Source organism: Dicentrarchus labrax, unplaced genomic scaffold, assembly GCF_905237075.1.
Source record: "Dicentrarchus labrax unplaced genomic scaffold, dlabrax2021, whole genome shotgun sequence".
NCBI lineage: Eukaryota > Metazoa > Chordata > Actinopteri > Moronidae > Dicentrarchus > Dicentrarchus labrax.
In genome coordinates this window covers 8803800-8831439 of record NW_026136717.1, presented here as the reverse complement: position 1 = coordinate 8831439, position 27640 = coordinate 8803800, and the positions used below count along the sequence as shown (strand labels likewise).

Below are 27640 nucleotides of genomic sequence, written 5' to 3'. Positions count from 1 at the left end.
GATATGAAACATCACATTTTAAGTGTCTGTTTCTCTACAATATATGTGTCATTGTCACCCAGATCAGTTGTAAGCACTGGTCAAACCCACTCCAACCAATAGGAATTTCAGCTTTTAACCCAATTAGCGAGAGCTGAGGACTCAATGTTAGTCATTTGCTTCATTGGTCCAATAGTGAGGTTGAATAAAGATAGTATATATCCTCATCATACTTACAGGCAGTCCATAAGGTCCCCTTGGTCCAGGCTCGCCCTGTGCTCCTTTCTCACCCTAATACAGAAGAATCAGTGTTGCAGTTACATGAATTGTAAAGTACACAGTCACTTTTCAATGAGCCAGCACTAAAACACCTAAAATTAAAGTTCAAATGTATTGTATCATCAGTTAGGTATAAGGTCATAATTTAATGTCTTACTATGTCACCCTTCGGCCCAGCTGGACCAGCTAGACCCGGAGGCCCATCCGTACCCTGCAAACAGCAGCGTGATCATGGTGAGTTTACGTCATTGGACTACAGCAGGTATTTCAAAATAAAGTACATTTTTCAAACAAATAACAGATGGAAAGCAAAACTCATTTTTAGCATCCACATTTGTACAATATTCCCATCTGGTTTGACCTACAACCAGCACACAGAACTGCTGCTAGTACACGTGCATTGGCCACAGAGGACATTTATGACACTGCTGACACAGTTAATGTATGAGTGTGTGTTAATGCTGAGTTAATGCAACACGGGACAAAACGAGAGCCTTGAAATGCCTGACGTAACAGCTTTCTGTATGGTCGCTATCCTCAGAACTAAACTCAGTGTGGCTTAATTAAAGTCATGACACCTAACTAAGACGTAAACATCCAACAAAAGCTTCTAAAACTTCCTTTTCGGTCACAATGAAATACAATATAATCGGCTGATGGTGTTACAGAAGTTGAGGAAAAGGGGGACTGTATGGAGGGTGAGAGGGAAAAAAAGTAGGCAGAAGTTTGGGTGGTGAAGCCTCTTGGTCACATGACACTCACCCTAATTCCGGGCTTGCCGTCCAAGCCGGAGGCTCCCTGTGTGGTTATGGAGGTATGAGTGACATGAACAAGGCGGGATTAGTACCAGATGAACACTGTTATTAGGACAGGTTGATGGCAGGGTTTACAACAACTAAATTACACTGTGTGTTACAGGGAGGTCACAAAAATAGTCAGCCCAGGCAAATGAAAATGGGGACAGAAAATGGAGAAGACCATATAGAGAGAGACACACACACACACACACACACACACACACACACACACACACACACACACACACACACACACAAACACACAAACACACAAACACACACTCAAACGTGTGCACTAATGCACAACAGGAAATCGAACATGGCTAAAATAGAAATGAGAGATTTCTATAGATGTCTGAGGAAATAAAGGAAAGGGCTTTGCAGTTGGAAATATCCCATGGTGCACGGCTGTACTCACGGGGAGCCCCAGTGGTCCGCGGTCCCCTTTGTGTCCTGGTTCCCCTCGCATACCCTTCACACCATGCAGACCAGGTTCTCCCTATAAAAAACAAGGGAAGTAGGTGAGCATGATACAGTTTCTGTACCTGCAATTGCACCTGTGACTCTTTTATTTCATCGATGCTCGTTCCTGTGGTTCATCTTGCTTTACAGTATTGTAATATACATCGTTGTACATCTTTGCAGTCCTGAAATTGCCATCTTCTGTGTCACCAGTAAAAAAGACTAATATCCACTGTGTCTGGACCCTCCCTCCTTATTCCTCAGCTCATGTAGGTTGTTAAACAGCACAGCAGTTTTTTCCAATGGAAAAAATAAAACATTTGCTACAGTAATGGGATTACTATAATGCTACCAGTTTCTACAAGAAATTGTGAAGATGCATCAGTGACAGAACATACAATCTAATACTGTAAGTGGCATGTTTATGACACACTCATCTAGAGCTTGTTCTTTTCTATGATTAATAAATGTTTCACTTTTGTGTGTCAAAGGGTGGATTTTAAAATCATATTACTTGTATATGAAACACATATAATAATGCATTTGAACTGCCTTGTCCTGAATGGTGTCCCATAAACCCCCCCCCACAAAAAAGTTCTGTGAATAACTGTTTATTTTATGTTATCCTACTAGAAATGTAATCATCTTTTGTGTGTCGCATAATGGGACTGCAAACTTTCATTTAATTGTACCTCCTATACATTTCCCTTGACCCTTGATATACATAAACTTGGCCTGCCTTTGGATTTAACTGAGGTATCTGAGGATGCACAAACAAACAAATATTTAATAGGAAGATTTCAACTGTTTATACAGCAACTTTTACAAATTATAATGTGTTTTTAGAAGGACTAAAAATCGCTCATCTTGGTTTAATTACAGTCATAGTGACTGAACGTGCATTATCATATATGTGAAGAGGCTGTACTTTACCTTTGGTCCAGGGAAACCGTGGGGGCCCTGAAAACATGAAAACATCCCAAAACATTAGTTTGTGGCTGGACTCATAATCAACTATCTTTATTTCTTTATTTATTTGTAAATAATGTTTTAAAGAGTTCGGTCTAGACCTGCTCTATTTGAAAAGTGCCCTGAGATAACTTCTGTTATGAATTGGCGCTATACAAATTGAATTGAATTGAATTGAATTTCTTGTTTTATACAACTAAACAATGTTTTTTTTAATCTAATCTGTCCTTTTCCATTTAGTCCAAATCACAGGAAATAAGTTGCTGTTGAAGATGTGAGGATGGGATTGGAGAACGACTTCAGCAAGTATTGCCAAGTACTCAGCCCTGTGTTTTCTTTTTCGTTTTTCCTAGGTGATTCTATACAAACAAAAGCTGCTGTGGAATGACACAGAGGACAAACTGGTATACTGGGGAGCAAATATTGTGCTGAAAGATGCAATCAGAAACTGACGGCACCCGTTTGTTGTCTTCTAGCCTTTAAAGCTTTAAGCTAAGACGTTAAAAGTTAGAAGTTGTTTGAGGTGAGCACGTAAAGGCATGGACTTGTTGGAACATGAACCATAGTGTATATGTTTTGTATGGTTACTATGATTAATTCATCTGTAATCACAATCTTTTCACTCCAGCAACATAAAGAATTGAAACACCTTTGACACATTGTAAAGCTGCTCATTACATTACAATCAGTTATTTAGAGTCAATATTCTGTGAGTATGGTCATGAATGATGTGTATAAAATGTATATTTGCAGATTCATATTATGTGATTAATTAAGTTGTGGGATGTTCTACCATAAGTATAGCATATTGTCCACTGATGAGGCTTTTTAGAGACACTTACCATGGGTCCTGGGGGTCCATGTGGCCCTGGTGGTCCTGGAGTACCGCTGATCTGGAAATATTAAACATATATATTTTATTATTACTAAATAATGGTGATTATACTTTGACTGCATCAACAGCATGAACGTTTGCAATGAACAACAACTTTGAGTATGTTTATGGCAAGTCACAATAAATGTTGAATGTGACTTACTGATGGACCTTGAGGACCAGGTAGACCTGAATCTCCCTTGTCCCCTTTCATCCCATTGACACCCTAAGGAGCAAACAATTTATAAGACATGTTTAGATTCTGTTTGATAAGATGGTTAAAGAGTTTGTGACCATAAATGAAGATTTTACAGAGGCTTCTTAGAAAATTGTAGACTTACAGGTAGCCCAGGTAAACCAGTTGTTCCTTTCTCCCCTGAAGCACCGGGCATTCCCATGTCTCCTTTGGAACCTTTGTAGCCCTGAGAGGGGAGGGCAAAATGTACCCATATTTAACTATGCACTCTGGGGATATTTATAGAGTAATCCTGAGTTAATAGCCTCATCAATATAAAGTGATTTAAAAGGACCACTGAGTTTGATTTATTGGCTTCTAGCAGGGTAGTTGCAGATCACAACTCCCTTTTTTCATCCCCCCTTTCTAAAGGAGAAGGAGAAACTATAGTGGTCGTGAAACGTGTGAAAACCTAGTTATGGATTGTTTATGTATATTTATATCTTCTATTCTTGCCAATAGATCCTCCTAAATGTTACACACTGGACCTTGGACTAAAGGTATTTCTTCTAGATAAACTAGATCAAAATTTAGCTGATCTATACATAAATATATATCATGAACTCACTCTTTCACCATCGAGTCCAGGAAGACCAGGCAAACCACGGTCCCCCTTGGAGAGGAAGAAAAGACATGCCAAAATTTTACATGCATAATAAAACTACAGGTGTTTCCGGTTTTATTTTGCTATGGGACAGTAGTATATGATGATTTTTTTAGATATAAGAAAGAGGTTACAGTTAACATGAGATGTGCACATGTAAGGAAACACTCAATATTGTAGATGGGATGGAAAAAAGTGTAGAAAATAGAGTTTACCTTTAAACCTTGCGGTCCCATTGGCCCAGTAGGTCCAGGAGGACCCTGAACACAAAGACAGACACAGGAGTAGATTTGATTACACTCCTACTTTACTGAGGATATATACTTTTTATTGGGTTTGATCAATTCAATATACATTTCATAATTAATGGAGCTGATCATCACAATGAAATGACTTGCAAACAGCACAAAAAATGTTAGCAATCAGTTATGAACTATGATGCTCAACTGAAAGACACATGCTAAAGTCAAAATTATGTTAGCTAGAAAATATGGATAAATAATTATCATAAATAAAAGAGAGATTCAAAAGTAAGTTCAGTATAAGTGACACTAAACATGCTAATTCTCTTCCCAATTTGAACAATTTCTATTATTTCAAATGTGTGCATTTCTTTTAAAATGGACAATAAATGATGTACTTAGCTCACATAGCTTATATACTTAGAATTAAACACTACAATTATGTGAGAATGTGTGATAAACATGCAAATTTCCTGCAAGGCTATCAAACATAACCCAGATAAAGCTGAGTTTTAGTAACAAAGATGAAGAAGAGGATTTCAGTTTCATGTGTGATGCTAAACACGCTAAATCCCTTCAAGGCTTACCAACATAATACATTTCACAGAGTCTCCACTGTGTTTTCCAAAACTCAGTCAAGTGTGATTCATTTTTATTTCAATATTTGAATAGAAAAAAAAAAAATTTACATACTTAGATTATATAGTTACATTTAATACTTGGCTGGAAAATCTGTGATCAGTATCATTATCACCTATCATGGAATACTACCTGGCTCCAGATTTGCTGTGTGGAAACTTGATTACAATTAATTGAACCCAACGATTTTGAAATATGCATTATATAAGTAAAATACTGAAACAATGAGGGTCTTAAAACTACAACTTCGAACACAGACCCTCTTTAAGACAAGGTCTGAAGCACATTTTAAGCTCTTATCATATAAGCCAATATTAAATTTGATGCAGTTTCAATTCAGTTAACACAAACCATGGCCTTGGAGTTCTGGAGCCATTGCTCGCTTTGCCTGCTTGGCAATCTAGCCTCAACTATAATCATGATTGTTCTATGTACTTTGATGATGATTTTGACCAAAAATGGACTGAAGTGAGGTTATTTTAAGAGGATGCTTTACTGACATTCAGATAGATAACCAGCAACTCAGGCAGCTCATAGCACTGATCACAGAGAAGCATATATGTAGCACTGAGTACTGATTCATTCGCTGTTAAAACAAACATGTTGCTGGGTGAGGGAGCGACAAATACAACAAAGCAGTGCAAACCAAGGTGGGAACTGGGTTGGGCCCATGCGAGGACAAAGATGAATTACTTGTGGAGATGACACAATGCACAGAATACACAGAGCCTAATTACCGTTACTGTAATAGTGGTAATCTTCTGCAGTAGGCCAAAGGAGTGGAAAGTGGAGAAGAGATAAGATTGCAGAGGTCATACAGGAAAGAAACCTTTTGTGTCAGCACATTTCTGTACAGATACACCCTCAAAATTAGTTATATGTTAAAGAACAGATGTTAGCCTTTATTATCTGTAGAGGACATACCCTGAAAAGATTGTTAAATTTGAAGGCATTGCACTAACTTAAGGAATACACTTTCATTTACGACTGTAACTCAGCAGAAACAGAGGTTGCATGTGCAATTTGCAACGTGATACAAATCTTGTGAAAAAACCTTTTCGTATTGTGACAACGACGTAGCAAATAAAATTAATCCAATTACTGATTATGTATTTATAAGTAACCAAAGTGATGTGTTTCACTGTGCCATCTTATCTTGCAGATGCAGGTCTTTTTGAAGCAACAAGAAGAAGAGTTGTGTAAGAATACAACAAGAATATGAGTTAAGTTATGACTTGTCTGACCTGTAGAGCCTCCTGGATGTTTCCATTGTAGTCGATGATTTCAGTGGCTCCTTGGTCTCCTTTCTGTCCAGGAGGGCCCTGCGCATGATCGACATTCAGAAACACATTTAAAAACGTTCTTTCATACTGCACACCTGATTTATACAAACCATCAGAGTAATATGTAAGAGTAATATCAGTGTGCCTCTTTTCCAAAAACTGCTATGGTCTGACTGCTGCCCCCTGGTGGTAATCTATGTGTGGTTTCACTAACAGTAAGTGTGCAGTGTAGCATGTCAAAGGAAATTAAAGTTTTGAAGGTTTCAGTGTGCAGCATCATGGCATGATTGGAAATGGGGGAGAACAGAGGCATTTATCTTCTTTAATGTACTTTCTTACCCTTGGGCCAATAGATCCCAAGTCTCCTTTATCTCCAGTCTCCCCCTAATGTGAGAAGACAAACAAAAATGATCAAAGACTTGCCTAAAAATGATGGAATATGGACTGTATCAAATATACATCGCTATTATGGTGAAAGAAGTCCTAGTCCTAGTTCTTGTATTTTGTATGAAAACATAGTATAACACATACTACTAGTGTATGTGACTTTTTATTATTAAGTGTTATTTTACAACAACATTTTCTGACAAACTGTAATGTGCTTAATGTAAGACATTTCCACAAGTACAACAGTAGTGTCTAAGAAAACAGTGAATCTAATCTAAGATCTGGATCACCTGCAGAATATAATTAGAGGATAAACTAATTAAGACGCTGTGTTTACCAAACTTTAAGAAAACATAGCAGCCACGCTCACCTTTGACCCTTTAGTACCAGGTGTACCAGACTCTCCTTGGGAACCCTGCCATGAGTTAAAAAGAAAAAAAAAAAACAGATGAGGAAAAGAGTCATGATATGAGGGACATTATAAAAAAAATAAAAGCTAAGTACCTACGATATAAACATGACATTTAAAATAATAAAACAAACTCTCTTTATGGATTCAATCCAAATTCATCATAAAATATTCAATGCATTTAAAATGCATATTTCACAAAGGAAATATTATCAACCTTCCGTACTTCTCCCGGGAGAGCAAGTCCACTTAAATAACCAGCTTTTAATATGCCATAACTGCCACGCACAGGGGAAAGTGTTTATTTGAACTCTGGCATTGATGGGTTTCACTTTGGGGTTTCTAATGGGATGTGAAACAGATCTGTGGGTCATCTAAGTTTAGACTGGAGCTTAAGCTACCTGCTGGGTCAGTGCCAGACATAAACAATGGTAAACTCATTTATATTTAGTTTACGTTATGCAGACTCCAGGGAAAGCCTTGCACTTATTACAAAGCTATAATGGTTAAGCCAGCTATCATTGAATATGAATTCAATGAACTTTGGGAATGCACTTTTTCTTTTTTTAAACTCTGGGAATTTTATTGTGCGTAATTAAATTAGCGAGGCTCTAGATGGCAGCAAAAATCTATGAATTACATGGGTGAAAAGACAGTTTGAAGAAGTAGTAACTCACAGATATACTACTGAATGATCCAGTTTGTCTAATTCATGCCATTTATCTGTGCAAACATGCACTTAAATAACTGACCTTTGGTCCAAGGGGTCCAATTTCTCCTCTTTCGCCCTTTCCTGGTGGTCCGTGGTCACCTCTCTCACCCTATACAGACAAAAGAACGAACAGCTCAACAACAAAGGTAAGTTACTGCTGTTCTGCAACCTGTGTTTAATAAATGTCACACAGAACTGCTGAACACGGCTCAGTTTCTAACTTTTTATTGTCAGCGGAAGAGCTGTGACATATCTTCTGAACATCAGGCATGAACGTCAGTTTCCTTAATGTCATGCTGACATGACTGAGGAATCTACTATAAGAGTCCCCCGCCCTTCTCGTGAGGTTGCTTGCTCAACAGACCGATGGTAAATGTTTATGCTGAGTCAGCACAATCTGCTTTCATGGTAGATTGTGACCCTCTACAAGGTCGAAATGTTATTTTTAAGAGAAGCCCAAAAGATGCTTCTGCATCCAGCCTTCTTTGTCCTTAAGATGAATATTTAAAGACAAATGTAAATCCTTTGTTGTATGGTAGTGGGTATTTTCTGAAGTGACTTAAGAAAGCCAATAGAGGGGGGTGTGGTATTACTCTCTCTATTACTTATTACTGATACTTAAAACCAAGAGAGACACAACCATTTATTCAGCAGCGTTAAGTCAATTAGGCTTTGGTTTTTCTTCAAATAACCGCTTACTGATGATAAGTTAATGGAGACAGACTTGAAAATAAACCTACAGAGTCTTTGTTTGAGAGGTGTTTTAAAAATACTTGAGCAGTATGCCCTGAAAAATCCGGTTAAACCGCCAGTTGTCTCAAACCTGTGAGCAGATCACTGAACACAAGGAAAAAGAATCAGATAAACAACTTGCTGCAATTCTCCTCCTTTTCTGCTATACCCTGACATTGGATTAAGCAAAGGAAGTATACCAGAGCACAATGCGAGAGTAATATATCCTGATTATCAATGCACTGCAAACAGCCTGATGCAAAAGGACAATGCGAACATTAATTCTAGTGTGTCTGGATTATCACTGCTGGTTCCATGGTGTGATAATGTCACGACTCAAAGGGAGCGGCGAGGATTAGCTCATTCTGACCACTTCCAAGTGACATTTCGAAGAAACAGAGGCTTAATCACCTTGGTAAAGTGATAATAATGCATAACGAGACTATAAACCCAGAGGAATTACTGAATTCAATGATTACTATAACAGGATGTGATAAAAATCTGTCAAAGCTGTCGCAACTCATCGTCATTGACGTGAAATATGTGTCACTGAGCAGAAAATACCTCTCATATTGTGACAAACAAGACTGCTGTGGAAAGCTCAAGTCAACCCACCTTAGTTCCTGGGAGTCCTGGAAGCCCTGGTTCTCCCTGGGGACCGAGGAATCCAGGCTCACCCTGAAAAATAATCAGCAAATATTACTAATTTTTCCACAGTGCATTTCTGGTGAAGCACTACCTCCACCCCGCAGCTAATGAGCGCTAAACATGTACACAAGATGCATGGCCAAACATATTCAAAACGACAGGCATGCACTTACTGCTCGCGCACTTTTCACACGCACACAAACACACACACACTCAGGGACGTGCATAAATCACAGACACACACACACACACACACACACACACACACACACACACACACACACACACACACACACACACACACAGACACACGGTTATAAATTATGGCTTGTTAATTTATCCCCTGGTTTCACATCCATTAATGACTCCCTCTTATGAGCCTTAATATACGTTATGACTGACCTTGTTAGAAACTCATCAGGGCACACAGAAGTGTTCTGAGTAAGTGTGTGCAAAAACCAGGTTCTCTGCCACTTATGAAGAAGCTTTAACATTTTTTTTTGCATTTGCACTTATTACGTATTAGGAGTGAGCTTCCAGTATGAGGTGTGAAGCTTGATTTGATTTACATTAAATTTGATTGTGAAATAACTTAATTGGAATATATTTCTTCACCATCTGCAACCAGACTTCCCACCTATAGTAGTTTAGGCTCTGTGGAAGCCTTTGGAGAGGTAATGGACACTCAAACTTTGATTGGATAAACAGCAAGAATGTAGAGCAGAACAAAGTGCAAGCTGAGCTCAGAGCCCGCGAGTGCTACGTTCGCAAAATATTGTTAGAATCCATCAAGCATTCAGGCCTCTTAAGTAAAAACAGGAGTATATAAAATGTAAAATGAAAGGGCTTTTTACAAGGCCAGCACATTACAAGCACACAAAGGGAGAAAAACAAAAACCAAAGCAGAAACAAGCATCATCTCATCATGCCCGCGTGAGCATTCCTTGCATTCACATGTTATATTTCAAGCTAATGATCCTGAGATACATTGAGGTGGTTGTTATTCTTCAAGCATAAGATGGCAGTGAATCATTATGAGCTTTTTGTGCATTAAGTTCACCATCTGCTGTTTGTCTTTTTATGATACAGTAAAAAAAAATAATAAAGCAAGCAGCTTGGTTAAAATAATGAAAGCCTAGTTAAAAAAACTCAAAATAATCAAATAGAAATCAAACTTCCTCTCCTTAACAAGCAGTAGTTTTGACACATTTTGCACTGAGTCTCTTGATGCCACGTCCAGGAAGCAGACTGAAGTTGTTGCCAGGGATGTAGCGTTCCAATCATTAATTCATAGACCTCTACACTATTCACAAACCTTAATGAGACAGTTTTCGTGCTGACTTCTGGCATGTTCAGATCAAAAGCATCGACTATTTGGTCTTGTCAGTTTGCCTGATCTCCATACTTTTCATTGTGCAGGTATAACTGTGCCTCTGCCACTCAAGCAGATGGAAGTCCCACACAGCAGAGAGCAAGATTGTGAGAGCTCAAAGCGTCACACGAGGCATGACGATGGGTCAGTATTGCTCTGAACTCTTGCTACAGACGGGCTGAAGGGGATGGACAGGGACAACACCGGGGGGAATGACTGGGGACAAAAACAGCGAATCATTTACCTTTATCCCTGGGAGTCCAGGCAGCCCTGGAAGTCCTGGCTCTCCCTACACAGGAAGAGTGTGACATGTTACAGCCAAGCCAAGCTAAGCTGAGTCAAGCCTCATTCGTAGGCACTTTGGGGTTCTATTAGCTCTACACTTTATTTCCTATTTGTGTTTTCTCTGGCTATCAAACTGTAATTCTGAAAAGTGGCCTGCTGTCCTTAAGTGTATGTTGACTGTCATTTGCTTGCGGTAAGCACTAGCAGAAGGTACTGCACATGCACTTTCAAACCAACTCATGCAGCCATGGCTTGACAGCGTGATTAGTGCTTGTTATAACACTCAACCCTTCACAGAGTGCAACAGAGTTTTATTTTTTATGATTTTATTGGTTTGGGCAGGTGTGAAAAGTTCTGGTTTCTGGAAGGAAAAACTGTCAGATACTTTGGATTAAAGTTGCAAAAGCTGTTCGAGAGAGCTGCCGTGGCGTCAAGGTCGTTAGAGTTTGGCAGTGCTGGAAGTCGAGAGCTGGCCTATTTCTCCGTTACCAAGGTCGGGTCATTGTCAAGTTGAGAACTCCAGACTCCCATTACATGCAAGTTTGAGTAACGCGCAGCCATTTGATTCAACGGTGGAAAAATCAGAGGTCGAGTCCCTTGTGACGCCTCTGCAAGACTTTGCAAACAAAATTTCTGACTCTGGATAATTTAACGCTCTATTAAGACCATTGTATTTATGGCATATGAAAAGAAATGATTAGCACCGCATGAGAATGATCAACTGTAATGGCACTCGGGGGATCAGGGAGAGGGCTGTAAATTTCCATTGTGGCTAATGAAAGCATTGTAAAACTAATGAATAAAAGTCTTTCTTGTGGACTACTACTTCACCAACATTGGATTTCCATCCAATGGTAACATTTAATTGAGAGCAACGACTCAATCTCGCGATCAGCATTTCGATGAGAAATACGACGTGTAAGTGTGTCAGCATAAGCAGAATGGCTGTAAAATGAGAGATAAGATAAAGCAGTCAAAAAACGTGTTAGGCCACAAGTGTTTTCTTTGCAGTGAGAGCAGGGAAAAAAAAGAAAAAAAAGACATTTGCTTAAAGCCCTTCTGTCTGTCGGTCTGGAATCAGTTTGTCCACAAAGGGAACAGAGAGTTGAAATTAATGGGGTGCAGCACTTGGGATTAAAAAGTGTAATTAGATGGAGCACTGGTGCAATCTCGGCAGCAGTCTGGTAAAGGGACAAGTAATGGTTTTTATTTTGCAGGAAAATAGCTCCTCTTCTGCCACATGCTTGTTTTATTAGTTTCTAATTAGCAACTGTTTCTTTAGCAATATTATTACGTTTCCTTTGTTGGCTTGGAAAGTGTGTCAAACACTAGAATAAAATCTGGCTGGGAGAGAGAGGTCACACAGTACCAAGAAACATTTCTCAAACAACACAAACTTGTCTAGTTGGACTGATGCAAAGCAAAGTAATGGGATGACCTGCTGGTTTTAAACTCTGACAAGTAGAGGTAACAATAAAATGAAAAAAAAAAAAATCCAAAAGATTTAATATATCCAGGGGTGTTCATAAGATACCTGGGACCTTACACTGGCTCAAAACAAGTATCAAGCCAAAGTAAATGAAAAATGAGTTGGAGCAGTGTCACGTGTCAGGTTCTGTTCGGTGAGCCCCCTCCTCCATGTACAACCATCCTTATTACACTTTAAACAGTGAGGTTCAGCTGAGTTAGGAATGCTCTCATACAGACTTTTCTATCTTGCACAACAGACCAGAGCTTAGATGTGGGTATTCATGATGATGAAAAATAAAGCAATATGTTCAGCCAGTCCAATGTGTTACTCTCATAGTCACTTATCAATACTGAAATCATTATTAACATTAACAAACATCATATATCCAACTAAATGTAGCTGTAGTTGGGCCATATGATCAACACTGTTCTACTGTCACTGCTACACCTATCTCTGTTTATGTAGTACTACTATCTACTGTGTATGGAAGAGAAATGTGTAGCAAAGTGCAGTTATTACCTTTAGTCCACTTCGTCCAGGCTCTCCAGGTTCACCCTGTAATATAGCAGCTTGCTTAACAGTTACACCTGGAAGCTTCTTGTTATAAGAATTGTTGTCATAAGATAAATAAATATTAAATAACAGCTTCTCGCTATGTAACAACAAGTTAGTTTGTGTGGTGAAAACCTTTGTAATTTAGTGACACATATATCACCACTGCAACAGACTCCCAAAGAGGATCCAGCATTTTAGCATTAGCTTAGCTCTTACCTTGATGCCTGCTGCAGAGGAGCCTGCATCTCCCTAAGAAAAAGGTAAAAACAAAACCACAACAAATGTTGGAGAGGTACAACATGGAAAACTTTCCAAAAAGTGACAGAGGTAATTACGAGACTTGATGGGGGCTTTTCTGTCACGTCACAACAGGAACAGACACGACAATTACAGTGACAAAAGAAGCCTATTTTTACTAAACAATGCAGAACAAAACAGAACACAACTTCTGATGGACAGAATTGGGTGAAAATCCAATTAGAAAGAAGATTGTCTGCTATTCTAAACTGTGCTGAGATTGAATGTACCTTCTCACTAAAGTTTGAGCAGCATTTTGTTTTATATAACCACAGTGCTGGGGACCATTTCATTGTTTTCACACTGTCAGAGTGCAGCTGCATACTGGTGATGACATGAAATCTAACACTATATGGAAAAAAATGCACAACCGTGGAGGTATGGTGCTTGACAGATATACTGTACTAACGGTGACCATTTAAGCCATTTTTTTCACTGCATCTCTTCAGGTAGGGTATTGAACAATAAAGAGACAGAGCCACTTATATCATATTTTTCCAGAAGAGTCATCCAGACATCCAGAATCCACGTCCTTTCCTATGCAGTGCATTACTTCTGCTTTGTACAGTAAAAACATACATAAAACAAGGGGCCAATAAGCGTAATTATGGGCGGTTGGTGGGAAAAAGGGAGCGGGGAGAAGGAGACTGGGTCTTTAGCTCTGGTGTGGACTCTGTGGTTTCCGTACACATACGCCTTGCACTCAGAAGTTGCTGAAGGAATGCCTCTCGCCCTCAACTTTTTATGGGACTCATTACGATGCATAGCACACAAGGCAATGTTTAATTGCGGCAATTTTTTTTGCAGACAATAAACTGTGTTACTGTTTACAGCTGGGCTTTGTTGCATACCAAAGGGTGCCTCTCTCTCCCTATCTTAAAACGTGTAATTCAAATTTTTATATGAGTACTTTCTTACTATATATTTTATTGAGGGTACAGAAGATCTAAGAGGATGAACTTTTTACAGTTGGCTGTGTAAACGGGCTCCTCGTATTACATTAGAGAAGACAAATGAACGGCTTTAACGTGATTTTAAAAGATGGAGTGAAAATGTTTTTGGTCACATACTTAAGAAACAACATGGATGTCATGTTGTGGTTGACCTAAAAATTATAATAAAAAATGATTTTTTTATACAGAGGCCAATTAATCTGACTTTTTGTGTCTTGATTGAATAATTGTTTCAACAAAACAAACATCAAAGTCAGAGCTGGTTTACACCTGTTGCTTTTTGGCAGGGACGGTGCCTCACATCTGCGCTTAATTGTTACATCTTATATATAAAAAAAAAAGAAACTACCAATGATTTCAACTTGTTGAACTCATAATCAACCAAAGGACTAAAGGTAAGAATAATTCATGTTTTTCCCATATTATTGTCAGCAGAACGAGAACATCGGGAGCTAATATTGCGAGAAATAAGAATTTAAAGCACAGTTCACACACTTGGAATCAAAAAGCCACTGTGACCCATGTGAAAACAAGTATCAGAGGATGCTATACCAGCAATTAACACTTCAAGCCCCTGCTGCTGAACTGATAAATCCCACTGACGTTTTCTGTCATGACAGATCTAGCACAAGTGACACCAAGCCCAAGAACCGAGTGAGAGTTTTCACAAGTTTAATCTATTCCAAATGAAGTACTATGAGATGGAAAAAGTGGTGGAGTTGGGAGGTGAGCTGAGGTGTGGCACAGAGTGCTGAAATGTCCCAATTGGGCCAATTACCATGGTGAGGCTACAGCCTGTGATTTAACCACAGAGCAGAGCAAGGACGGAGAGCTGTCACCACAGCTCCACTTCATTATAGGCACCCAGAACTGTCGCTGCATATTGCCATTTAAAGATAATAGCATGGAGATCTCATAATGTATACTTAGTAAATCAGGCCATTTTCCAGCTGTTTGCTTAGTGAGAGCGAATGAGATGGAGAGGATTAATCAGCGAGCAATGAAGCCGAGACAGAGTTGTGACAAATGTAACCATTAAATGTCACCACAGCCCTCAAAACATGACTCCTACTTCACATTATGGTCATTAGTAAAGATGACCAAATTCAGCGGCCTCAGCTGAATATCGACCTCAGTCACAGAGTTAGAATATATGGAGGCAGCACAGATTATGATTGGCTCCCAGGGCAGAAAAAGCCCTGCCAACAGTTGAAACGCGGCCAGTTCACAAGAGCTTGGACCGGATCTTAGGATTCAAAAATTATACCAACCACTGTGCCACACCGGCCAGAGCCAAGCGCTCACAGTCTGGAAGTTCCCAAAACAAATTCCAGAGTTTACTTGGGTTTATTATTCTTTTTTCAACCTTTTCCTATCTCTGAGGTTCGACTTTTTCAACAAGAAGAGTCACAGTTAATTTCACAGCTAGTTAAATACTTAGGCAGAATGCATCAGAAGTAAATGGTTTAGAACTAAAGCTTTTAACTGTGGTAATGATTGGTTTTAAATGAGGCCAGGGATGGACGTGCAGAGGCTATTGGAAACATTTCTCTTCACAGTTAATGATGGCTTATGAAAGCAACACAGCAGGTAATGTCTTACATAAATGTACACTGTAAAGAGTGGTGGGAAGTAATAAAGTACATTTACTCCAATACTGTTTTCCTTGTCAGCTACGTGTCATTTGCTGATTTATACTTCTCTACATGTTTTGGTCGTTAAAATTATTGGGAACATTGCAGAACAAGATTGTACATCCAGAATGCGTGATTATCTTAGAAAATATAATGCATAATTATAATATGTTGTTGTTTGAGGCAGTTTGATTAAACCCAACTTTATTTAGGAATATGCACCATGTGAGCACAAACTAAATTAGCTGTGAGCACTTTACTAAAATTAAATGTTAATTGTTGTTTCCCACAGGACTCAGGTCAACAAAGATAAAAAATGCAGGGCCTCGGTTTATATTATACTTTAATTGTGAAAACTTTTATGCATCTCCAAAGCTTACTAATTAACACATTATAGCTTATTTGTTTAACATGTACAAAAATTGAATTCTAAAAAATGACAATTGGTGCAGTTTTCCTGGTGACTATCTGCTGGATATTGCCGGGCAACCATTTGAGACTCCAGGAAGTTATTGGTCCTGGCCAAGAAATAGTTGGGCACATAATCACCCATAAAATGGCAACAGAGTCTTTATTACTATGAGTAATGCTCATGATAGCATCAATCTTCTTAGCAAACTCTTGGCAAGAAAGCAAATAAGCTTTTTTCTCAAAATGTCAATCTACTCTTTTAAACCAGTTGACAGACAGTGAACCCAGGGCTGCCTCACAGATATATAAGTACAAAGTAGTAACATCATTTAATAATGACTTTTCATACATAACAGCAACAAGGAACTCTTTTTTGTAGATTCTGGCAGCTCTTGTGGACAAAAGCAGTAGCGTTCCCAACACTTCGTTTCATTGATACCAAGGGGAATCCAACCGAATCCGGCCCGGAGGCAGCCCCTAAGAATAACTATATAAAATTAGCCAATCTTCTCACTGATGGTCTGCTTATGTACGATTTTATAGAGGCATCAGTATTAAACTGTTTCATAACCAGCTAAAAACTCCTTGTAGTAGGTTTAAGTAGTCTCTTTCACACTCCACAGATCCCCCGCCGTCAAAACAATCTTCCTTTGTATCACGCAAAAGCCCGGCCATTTCTCTCCCCCTCTAGTCTGCGCTCCCTGAGGTCTCTCTGCTCACCATTCCGAAGCTTTCGCTGCCTCACCTCTCACCCCGCGGTACCACATTTTCCCTGCGGTGCGTGCTGTGTATTGTTAACTTCGGCATCTTCAGTATGGAAGACTAAAGATGTTCTCCCCTCCCCTCCTCTGTCCCATCTACCAGTGAAACAATGATATCAGGGAAGAGCAATGGATCAGACACACAGCTCCGATGACAGGAGGCTCAGAGTGGATGTACTGTATGTGAGCATGCATAAGACTTTTTTTTTTTTTCACTAAAACAATCTCTGAAAAATCAATCAGTGTTTGGTGCGTCTGACACATGTTAAACCCATGTGGATGTTATATCTTGACTGAGAAACAATTATTCCAGCCATATGTGCACTATGTTAAAAAATGCTTTTACATCCTGACATTGACAATCTGACAAGATGAGGTAATCCTATCCATACTAATGAAAAAATCCTCCCTATTTCCAGGTTACACTCCCTTCTGTCTCTTTTTATTGTGAAAAACACGAATAGGCTCTTGAAGAATGAATGGCAGGTGACTGGCTACAGAAGTCACAATTCCCATAGCGCTCGATTTCACTTTTTCTTTTTGACTCCTGCGGCCAAAATCTTTTCCCCCCCACTTTTACTGCATTAAGGTAGACGAGATCAAAGCGGTGCTTGAGCTGCAAAGTTTTATCGCCCTCCACTTTCCTTTTTGTTCACTTATTTTCCACAGATGATATCCTGCATCTGTTTCCCTCAAACGGTGTCTTTTTTGGCAGCCGTGTTCGGCAGTCTTTTAAAAACCAGAGTACCCATAAAGTGAGAAGTTATCAAAGTTGTTCTCTGCTGAACAGCAATAAATTGGCAGTGACAGTTTGAGTACACTGCTTCTACTCCGATGCTAGTCTATCAGTTATGTTTTGTTTTCATACCTAATTCAGTGTTTCAAGCGAAAAGCAGTGTCAATAGTGTATTTGAAAAATCACAGTATTTTGTGTCTGCTGTCTGTTCTTAGCAATTGTGTTACCATTTTGGCAACTTTGGGAAGAATCTTTATCTTTTCCCAGAAGTGAGCAATTCCAAATCAGCACTGGCTGATGTAAAGCTGAATCGACGTTTTTCAAAGCACTGTTTATTCCAATCCATAATTGTTTTGTTTCTGAAATTCTTTAAAAGTTTGAAGTGTAAACAGGCCCAAACTTTGTCATGAGGTCACCCAATACAAATACGGCTGTGACCTATTTTCATAAATGCTCCTTTAACAAAATAATAATGGCAAAAGCAACGTGAAGTCCTGGATAGGATGCATGATCTGCCTCTGGACATGATGTCTGTATACTAATTCAAAACAAAAAACTTTTCCAGAAAACAAAAGCTTTTTGGATAGAAACATGAATCTATTAGTTTAGCTCTGAACAATCTGTCCAGCAGAGCTCCACTCTGCCTTTTGTTGGAAATGGATCCCAACTTGACAAGCTGTCTTGATGATAAATGGTCCCAAATTAATGCAGGAACCATCCAACCAGAAAATGTAGCGTCAGCATAGCATAGCAATTAAGTCCACATTAAACACAAAGGATGCATCAAGTGCCAGGATGATTGCTGTTGTGCAGCCTTGACTACAGCTGATGGCACTTGACCTCAGTATCTTCTGCTGCTCTCCAAAGATCTCCTCTCAGATGGCTAACATTAACAGTTTTTTTTTTTAATGTTTTCCGGCCACAACCAAACCCCGCCGTTTCTCTGTGCAAGTTCCAAGAGAATGAAAGATAAAGCTGAATTTACATACCTTCTCTCCAATTTCACCTTTCGGTCCGTCTTCACCCATATCGCCCTGTGATGAAATCAAACATAGGTAATCGGTTTATTGATCGCAAGAAATGTCAAAAAAAGAAAACTATCTTAAACAAGATTGCCAGATTGTTTAAACACACATAACACAAAGTGATTGACTGCCCTGTAAACTGTGTAATGGATGCTTGGAGAAAAAGCAAAGCACACTGTAACAAAGATGAAGTACCATTACTGTACATGTTAAATCCACTTTGGTCACTAACTGAGTCATCACACATGGTTCAAATACTGACTGACTCCATGTGACGTAATGCACTCTGTGGGGCATTGTGGAAGTCCTGGCATCAACTATGAAGAACTTCACTTCTAAATTCCCCATCTTTCCATCTTAGCAGTGTGAAACAGTGAATGTCAGTGCTGTTTCTAGCCATGCTTGTGGTGGATAGTAATGCTGGTTGGCTGGACGGTCTACCCCTTGATATCTAAATATTATAAAAAATAATATATAAATGTATCAATAAATGGATGGATTGCCATGAAATGTGGTACAGACAATACTGTCCACTTCATAAATTCAACATTGGTGACCCTTTATTTTTTCCTCTAGAACCATCATCAGTCCAATATTGTTTATTTAGTTTCTTTAATCTATGGCCAAATAACTGCAAAGCTAAAGCCATTCTGGCCAGCTGTACTTTGTTTTTAGTTCTAACTAGCAAATGTTGAAATGCTAACACACTTAGCTAAGATGGTGAAATGGTAAACATTATACCTGCTTACCATCCGCATGTCAGCATTGAACATATTAGCATGCTGACATTAGCATGTAGCTCAAAGCACCACTGTGCATAATATAGCCTCACAGAGCCTGTAGAGTTGTAGACTCTTGTTGACAGATTCCTTATGATTGCTATGAATCCAGCTGATTTTACATCAAGAACATTATAGCCTAATATGTTTCCAATGTGATATATATATATATAGCAAACACAAGGATTTCAAATAAAGGGTTGCGTCCTTGTAGGGGGATCTTCATGATGTCAGAACTTCAAGAAAATAAGCTATACTGTAATCGGCTCTGTGCCTCTCAAACAATAATTTATTTTCCTGTTAGAGGCTAGCATTGTTTTTCTTGCCTGCTGGCTCTTTAGTCAGCAACTAGAGCCAAAAACAACAATTTATGTTAACATGGCTCCTCTCAAAATAAAAAAGTACTTTGGAGTGATTTTCAGTGATGTCTTTGGCAGGGAGGTCATCATTTCACTTTTGATAAATCCACATTATTTTAAATTAAGTAAATGATAGCCTAATATATTGTGAATCATGCAGTAAATAGCAATTCCAAGGATTTGAAATCAAAGGTTGTGTCCTTGTGGAGACTATTAAAAAGGAACTTGGTATCCGAGGCACTATGCTTGACATAAGGCACCCATCTGTTCCAATGGACTGTGATTAGTAAGAACTTAAAATGACTACTAGCATTGAGTCAGGATTTAAAAACTTGGTTTCCTGAATTTGCCTGCTGGCCAGAAAACAGCAGTTTGTCAACAGATCTGGCTCCTCTTAACATAAAAACCTTTTATACATATCAAACAGAAATTGTTTATTTTGTCTGCCTCTTCTCTAATATTTGCTTTTTTAACATTGTGCATATAAAAACTCTGAACAATAACTCTTTGTGACTGCTCATAACTCATAAACATGCAACCTGTGACAAGGCCCAGGGGTAATGACGTAGCTGTTTTAAGCCAAAATCTTTGGGATCGTCTTCAGAGGCCAGCACACACCGATCCACCTTGTCAGACCATTCAGTTCTAACTTTCCTCAACACACACCAAAACCATCTGATTCAGTTTCTATTGAGCTATTATTTGTACCCAGTTAATTCTCCATAGGACAGCGATGATGCTGCGGGCACTGGTTGCTAGGAGATTGGCTATGTGCCCGCACAGCCTTATTATTACAGTGAGTCAGGTGTGTTAGATGTAGGGAATAAGTCTCTGATTTGAAGAAAAACTCAGACCAACTGAGAACAACAGCCTGATAGCCAGTTTTGTGGTCGATGAAGAACAATGAGTCATCACTTCCCTCCCCAGCCTGTCTCTGTCTCAACTCGGTCAGTGTTCACACCTCCCACCCGCTGCTGTCCAACAGCAGAGAATAAAGACACCATTAGAATTAGGGAATGGAGAGAATAAGGCTTTTTCCTCACTGAGGCTGCAGTGTGGGTTCAGTTTTTTGGTCTCCTCCAAGGCCTTCTTGGAGAAATTGGGTTCAATTTTGTGACTCACTGACTCACTGATGGCCAAATCTCAGAAGGGAGTCACCTTTGAAAACACAAGCTGGAGTTGTGTGAAGTAAAAGCAGAGCTGCCGTCATTTTTATCACAACGGCTGTTCTAACATATCAAGACTGATGCTAACAATAATGTTTGGTGATCTGAATTAGCACTTTACCTTTTCACCTCGCTCTCCCATTTCACCCTGTTGGGAAAGAAAGCAGAGTATTAAAGACAGAAAAGCTCAGGGGGAGTTGGGTTCAGTTTGGGAATTATTGCAGCCACTAAAGGTTAGATTGTATCTGGGGTTAAATTCATGTTAGATTATCGAAAGCCTCTTGTGTTATGACTGCTTTTCCCCCCAGACAGAACCTTAACTATCGGCTTTTTGAAGCGTTTTTTAAAAATTGCACAGTGATTACTGAAAGTTGTCAAAATTAACAGGCCAGAATCCTACTTACAAGGTTATTTCACCACACTTTCAAAAAACTTAAAGCTATATGTCGGTACAACTATCACGTTTAATTACACATATGGATATCTGCTATGAAGGTGACATGTTCTTATTGATATTGTGGCAAAAACGGATCATGTGGACATGATATCTAACAAAGATGAATTAAAATATATCCACATATGTATGTTTTCTAAAGAATGAGAAACAAAATGTAAATAAACTAAGTATATTGAAAGATATGGATTAAAAAGGGTCATAAACATGATTAAAAGCCCCAAAAAGTTTAATGTTTCTCAAATGGATAGGGATGAAAAATTATATATGACTTCAAAACAATAAAAAAAAGATATGATCGCAATGAATTTACAAGAATAAGAGCACACAGAATGTGTGTCCACCAGACCTTGGCTCCAGGAACACCGTCCAATCCTGGGATGCCAACATCCCCCTATGGACAGCACAACATACACACAGTGGCTGTATTCAGTGTGCTGATTCAGCAACGTGAACTCTGATTTCAGGTCAGAAGATACAAAAAGCTTCACATTTTCATTAGAGATAAGCTCTGACATTAACAGAGGTTAAGTTTGGTCGTCGCTGCACAGGTGTTATGTATTTGCAGGATGGTTGATAATGGAGCAGTAGATAGGATAGATAGTGTATTTTACTATATTGCAATCAACGGACCCTAAATGTGTTCATTTGCTGCTACAAATGAATAAATTCCATACAATTCAACAAAAAGATCAAAAATCCAATATTGAAACCACAAACTAAATCCGAAAGTAGAGAGAATAATAAGCTGATTAAATGCTTAATTATCTCTGGTCTGAACATGAGCAAAAGAAGAAAGCCAAGTCCATCTGATGAATGCCAGCCCACTGTTAGTGAGAGTCTGAATCCCAGAAACCAACCTCAGTCCATTTGTTGCCAAAAACAATTAACCCCCTGACCTTTGCAAACCTACCACATCATTAGCCTTTAGAAGAGGAGCAGCTATTCCTCAACCCAGAGACAGCTTTAACTGGATGATGCTGATTAATGTAGCCAGGATGGAAAATAAAGCAATCTATTATTTAAATTAAAAATACATATCAATGGGCTGCTCAATACTGTTGTATTGTATTTTATTTCATTTTTGTCGGAAAAACTGTTTCTTTTTCTTTCTGGGTTTCTTATTGTTGTTTGCATCTTTCCCACAATGCTTTGTTTTCATGAAGCAGCTACACACCAGTGGTGAAACTCTTCATAAAGGCTGGAATCTTATATCATCTGTCAGCCCACATATGGGAGTCATTGACATAATGATGACTATATATTGCCATAATGATGATGGAGTCTGATTAAAAACTCATAAACTAGGGCTGATAAGGTTTGCGTTAGTGATCCTCCCCTTTTAGTGGATATCTATGTCAGATCAATATGATGTCTGCCAGTCAACCTGCCACTGCTGGCAGAGTAGCCTTTGCTGTTTTAGACTTCAACTTTCTGCATGAGTGACAGTCACATACCATAAAGGATTCTGTTTTATAGCTGCATTGCACAGCACTGAAGTTCTATTTCATGGGTGCTGGCATAACCCCACTCCTTACACAAGTATGGAATTAGGCCTTCAACTCTTGCTGTCTCCAAAGTCAGTATGGCTTTCACTATGAAATTAAACTTCTTTACTCTGGTTCCTATTACAGGCACATGCGTGTCTCTCTGCTTGTATCTTCGTAAATGCATGCTTGTGATTCGAAAGATGCTGCCTCTCAAATAATCTCCCCATTCATTCTCGTCACTTATAGCGTCCTTTGTTCTGGAATAAATGCGTTTCTCAATTTTTTCGTCATTGTGGAACACCTGCACTGTGTCTTCTTTATTCGCTTTGAGAATGAAATTCAGAAATGAGCTGAGAGTGTGAGCAGATTCACAGGCAGCTCAAAACTGTACTTTGTGGTTAAGACTTGAAGATGCAGCCCAAGGGATTTCTCCCAAATAGGATAGTGGTTTGAAATTGTCAGAACGCATGGCAGAACCTTTCTAATATGAAAAGTGTAACACATGGCCACAAAGACTAATGAAAACTGTGAGTATGATAAAGTGAGCCTTCTGAAGATAAAATACATTCACTGTAAATGGAGGTTAGCTTTTGTGTAGTATTTTGTAAGGGACAATGTTCAGACGGGCTGCTAAATGTAACAAACAATTAAGCATGATTCATTTCCTGTAATGTAAAATATACATCTGAAGTCTTTTTAATAACTTTTTTAATAAAAAGTAAAAAGACATTACGGTTCCCTTGCAAATCCTCCTATCTAATTCTAAACTTATTATCAGGATCTTTCACCTGTCTCTCTGAAAAATAAGATCTTACAAATGAATGAAATGAAATAATCTGTTAATAAAGACCAGTTTGCAGCATTCCATTCCTTGGTGACAGCTACTCTAAACAGCAAGTAAAGTCATCAACATCAAATGTATAGTTTGTATATCTCTACATAGGAGTAGCCTCACCTTCAGTCCGTCAACACCTGGGACGCCTGGAACCCCAAGTGAACCCTGAGAAATAGACACAAAGGCCTTTAGGTGTCAAGAAACTGAAAGCATGGGTTATCAAAAATTCAAATATGACAAAGTACTTTTATTTTGGCACAAACTAAACTATAGTTGCTTCAAAGAGTGAGCCTACAGAGGTACTTCTGAACAGGCCTGTCTATTGTTCGCATCCCCTCTTCAGCATGTACACCCCGGTGGGTGCTGATCTTCCAAAACCAGGCCAGAATAAATATTGCATGTCATATTTTAGGATCTGAGAAGCTATGGACGGTACGGGCCAGAGGGCAAGACTGGGAGTTGAGAATATTTCTGTCGAGTTTTAAACTGAGAGAAGAGAAAGTTTAAAAAACAAAAAGGCTTAATATGTACCATAGCGCTTATAGTCCTGCAACTTACTTAAAGCAGATGATTTAGGCTCTGAGGTTGCAACAAGCATGTTTTAATGAACTCCCACACTCTTACACAGTGGTTTACTTATGTTGGCTATTTGTGCTTCTTTGTAATAAAAGTGACTTACTGTTACCATGGTCACATTTATAGATGTATCTGAGATCTGTGAAACATTTGGTATATAGACTTAAAAGTAATGGAAAACAATGAAAAAAGTAATAATATATAATAATATATCCAAAATATAACTTGGCAGAAAGGAGAGAAGAGAGTGGATCAGGATTAGGGAAGGAAAGTTGATGAAATACATTGTTCCAATCAGATAAGTTCAAATACATGATTCACACTCTACTTTTTTTTATTATGTAATGACACCAAATCAAATCACTAAGATAATGAAACTTGAATAACTGTTGACGTGGCCCCTCTGCTAAACACAGCACTACACCCCCCAGCAGCAGATCTAATTGAGTAGCCTCGGGGCCTGGCTTATGAGTCATTAACACGGCGGTGTGTCATCATTGACCCCTCCACCCCCCCCCTCTCCGCCGACGGGAGGCCTTGCCGACAGATGACAGCACAGACAGGAAGTGTCTGATTGGGTTACACTGAACAAACACTGGCAGCTACCTGATGGCTGGATATGGCTTACATCTGTTCCCCACATCAGCGCCGCCAGGGACCCGCGGCCTGTATCGCAGCACTTAGCTCCAGGATCTCTGTTCTTCATCTCTCTACCTCTCTCTCCATCTTTTTCTTGCCTTCCTCATGTTGTTTGAGCCCTAACTCTCCTCTTGTCTATTTACTTGCCCCGTTTGTGGCCCTGTGTCACTAATCCCCAAGTAAACATATTCAACGCCCAGCATACAGCTATTTGAGCAACTTGTGCACAGTCAATATCAAATCCAAAACATTATTCTACTGCTAAAGAAATAGAATTTGAGGATTACAACAGAGAGGGACAGAGAAAGCACCTTGTCAGTGTGAAATGTATTTTTGATGTAATTTAGCGGATAACTGAGTCAGAGAGTCTCATTTTATTTAATCTAAAAGACAAGTGAGAAATGTCAATGGAACAAGAAATGATTTTCTGGACTTACCTTCTGCCCTTCTGGCCCTTCGGGCCCCTATAAATGAGAAGAGAGACAGAGAATGGGAGAGAAACAGAACAAAAGAGTCCATGTCAGATGAAATAATATAATTTCCATGGGCCAACACGGTCATAGCAGAGAGGCTGGCAAGATTTGTGGTAGGATTTCATACAGTGAGCACACACCCTTCAGGCAGAACCAAATCACAATCAATCCCTTGTTTTAGTCTTTGACAAAAAAGGAAAATTGACTCACTCCGTGCCTTCTTTTCATCGAGCTTCACCATAAACATGAATCTCTAATGAGACCCTGAATAACAGAAACTTATGGTTTTATCTTTTATGTTGATATCTTTCTTTATTCGTTTTAGCGACTGTAAAAACTTGTCTTGTTTGGCTGTTCTACATTCTAAGACTTACAGTCCAACACATAGAGAGGTCCATTACCTAAATGGGCCAATAGTTGGAAAGCCTCACAAAGCTAATAAGTTAGACAGGGCAAAAAAGGCGCCATATCCCTCACTGAGATTTAACAAAGTGATAGATGAGTCTGGGAGGACAGTTTCTATTTTCAACCTGCTGTTTACAGTGAAACCAGAGGCCATGTTGGATCCTCAATCTCCTCCACCAGAACCTGCCTAAAAACGGCAGGACAGCTTTATGACTAAAATGAGAAACTGGCTGAAAGTTAGTTCCTTCCATGTTGGCTTCCTTGAGTCTAAACTATTGCAGTACCCACAGCAGTTCATCAACACCTTTATGCTTGGCTGTTATGACACCTCATGTTGGCCAACATTTTTCTCACTGTCGGCTCAGGATCTACGGTAAATGGTGCTATTTGGCTCATCGCTCTCAGTTGGGTCAAGGCCAGGCAGATCTTATGCCCCACAAGCACTCCACAACATCTTTCCAAGCTTTATTCATGTTGATGCAGTATAACTGGCAAAACCTAAGATCTGGTCCCCTGAAGAGTGTATAAGGTTTGTGTGCCTGTATTCAAAAGTAGCCAACGAGGACGCATTCAGGTTGAAATGTTGGACTGTCATTGCAAATGTTCGTGAAAAGGTTTGTTAGTTTGGTGGTGGCCAACTTATGCCTCGTGGCCAAAGCACCAACAGATGCTTGGCTTAGCAAAAAGAACAATAATAATGACCAGTGTTCTGAGAATGAATTCGATCTTTCCATATCTTATTTAGTTTTTGTTAAAGAAACAAGACTGAAGCTCAAAAACTTTTCCATTTACAAAACTAGCCTGTTAAAATCCCTGCAGCAACACGTTCTCACATTTACAGAAATGGCCCACACAGTTGCAACTCATTTATAGTGCATTCCATCTGCACTTAAGACAAAAACCTCAATGAGCAACTTTCATTATCCTAGCCAACCAAGAAAAAGGTTTTCCTCCTCCTTGCCTTTAAAAGCCTTTGTTAGCTATCCTCAGTAGGGTTTGGTAAACATCTTTATGACCCACTAGGTATGTGAGAGCATGTGCCACTTGCCTGAGCGCTAATTAGCTTGGCTACATCTGAGAGCACTCAGGAGCTACTGGCTGAAAAGGAGATTTTTCACAAAGTCAATAGCCCTTAAGGAAGTCTTGCTCCTGGCTCTTTTGTTCCCAACTTTGGACACTGACATAAAAATAAAAATAACAATGACAATAATCCAAACATCTTCATTTAAAAGGGAGAATAATCTGAACTAAAATAGTATTCATCATGGTAGCACATGCTCAGCATATCACACCTTAGCTGCTTCATTTAACATTCATAAAAGAAAAGAATCCACAAATGTGCAATGTCAACAGGACGCCTATTGAAGTCGAGCATTCGAGCACAAATACAAAGCGCTGAATGTTTTGGCGCTTTCATTCATGTCTCGGAAATCACAAACAATGAAGCAATTGCCAGGTCAATTCCCACACTCGGTCTGCAGTTGGAGCCTCAAACACTTGAAGAACTTGCCTGAGTGTGCATTTCTCCTTCAGCATTAACAAGAAAAATATTTCGGCTGATCAAAGCACAGCAAGGCTACAAGCTGGAGCTTTGGAGGGCAAATGCAAAGTTAAGAGCGTCTGTTCAAAGTTTCTGTTTCACTTATACGATCTTTATAAAGGCTTTGCAATATAATGCTGCTGTTTACATTAAATTAAGTTACTTTGGGCTTT

General features: G+C 39.1%; 1 protein-coding gene across 1 annotated transcript in view; it reads right to left on the bottom strand.

Moving 5' to 3' along the window:
* LOC127379521 (collagen alpha-1(XXV) chain) overlaps positions 1-27640 on the bottom strand; it is a 145428-nt gene that overhangs the window by 9135 nt on the left and 108653 nt on the right. The window contains exons 11-34 of the mRNA XM_051429217.1: positions 25487-25513; positions 23955-23999; positions 21859-21903; positions 21177-21203; positions 18716-18760; positions 13151-13183; positions 12899-12934; positions 10868-10912; positions 9219-9281; positions 7912-7980; positions 7121-7165; positions 6703-6747; positions 6325-6402; positions 5818-5841; positions 4415-4459; positions 4164-4208; positions 3702-3782; positions 3524-3586; positions 3329-3379; positions 2451-2477; positions 1474-1554; positions 1021-1056; positions 416-469; positions 217-270 (exon numbers count right to left, since the gene is read on the bottom strand). Of these exons, the coding sequence (XP_051285177.1) occupies positions 217-270; positions 416-469; positions 1021-1056; positions 1474-1554; positions 2451-2477; positions 3329-3379; positions 3524-3586; positions 3702-3782; positions 4164-4208; positions 4415-4459; positions 5818-5841; positions 6325-6402; positions 6703-6747; positions 7121-7165; positions 7912-7980; positions 9219-9281; positions 10868-10912; positions 12899-12934; positions 13151-13183; positions 18716-18760; positions 21177-21203; positions 21859-21903; positions 23955-23999; positions 25487-25513 (1164 nt within the window). The remainder of the gene's footprint in view (positions 1-216; positions 271-415; positions 470-1020; positions 1057-1473; positions 1555-2450; positions 2478-3328; positions 3380-3523; positions 3587-3701; positions 3783-4163; positions 4209-4414; positions 4460-5817; positions 5842-6324; positions 6403-6702; positions 6748-7120; positions 7166-7911; positions 7981-9218; positions 9282-10867; positions 10913-12898; positions 12935-13150; positions 13184-18715; positions 18761-21176; positions 21204-21858; positions 21904-23954; positions 24000-25486; positions 25514-27640) is intronic.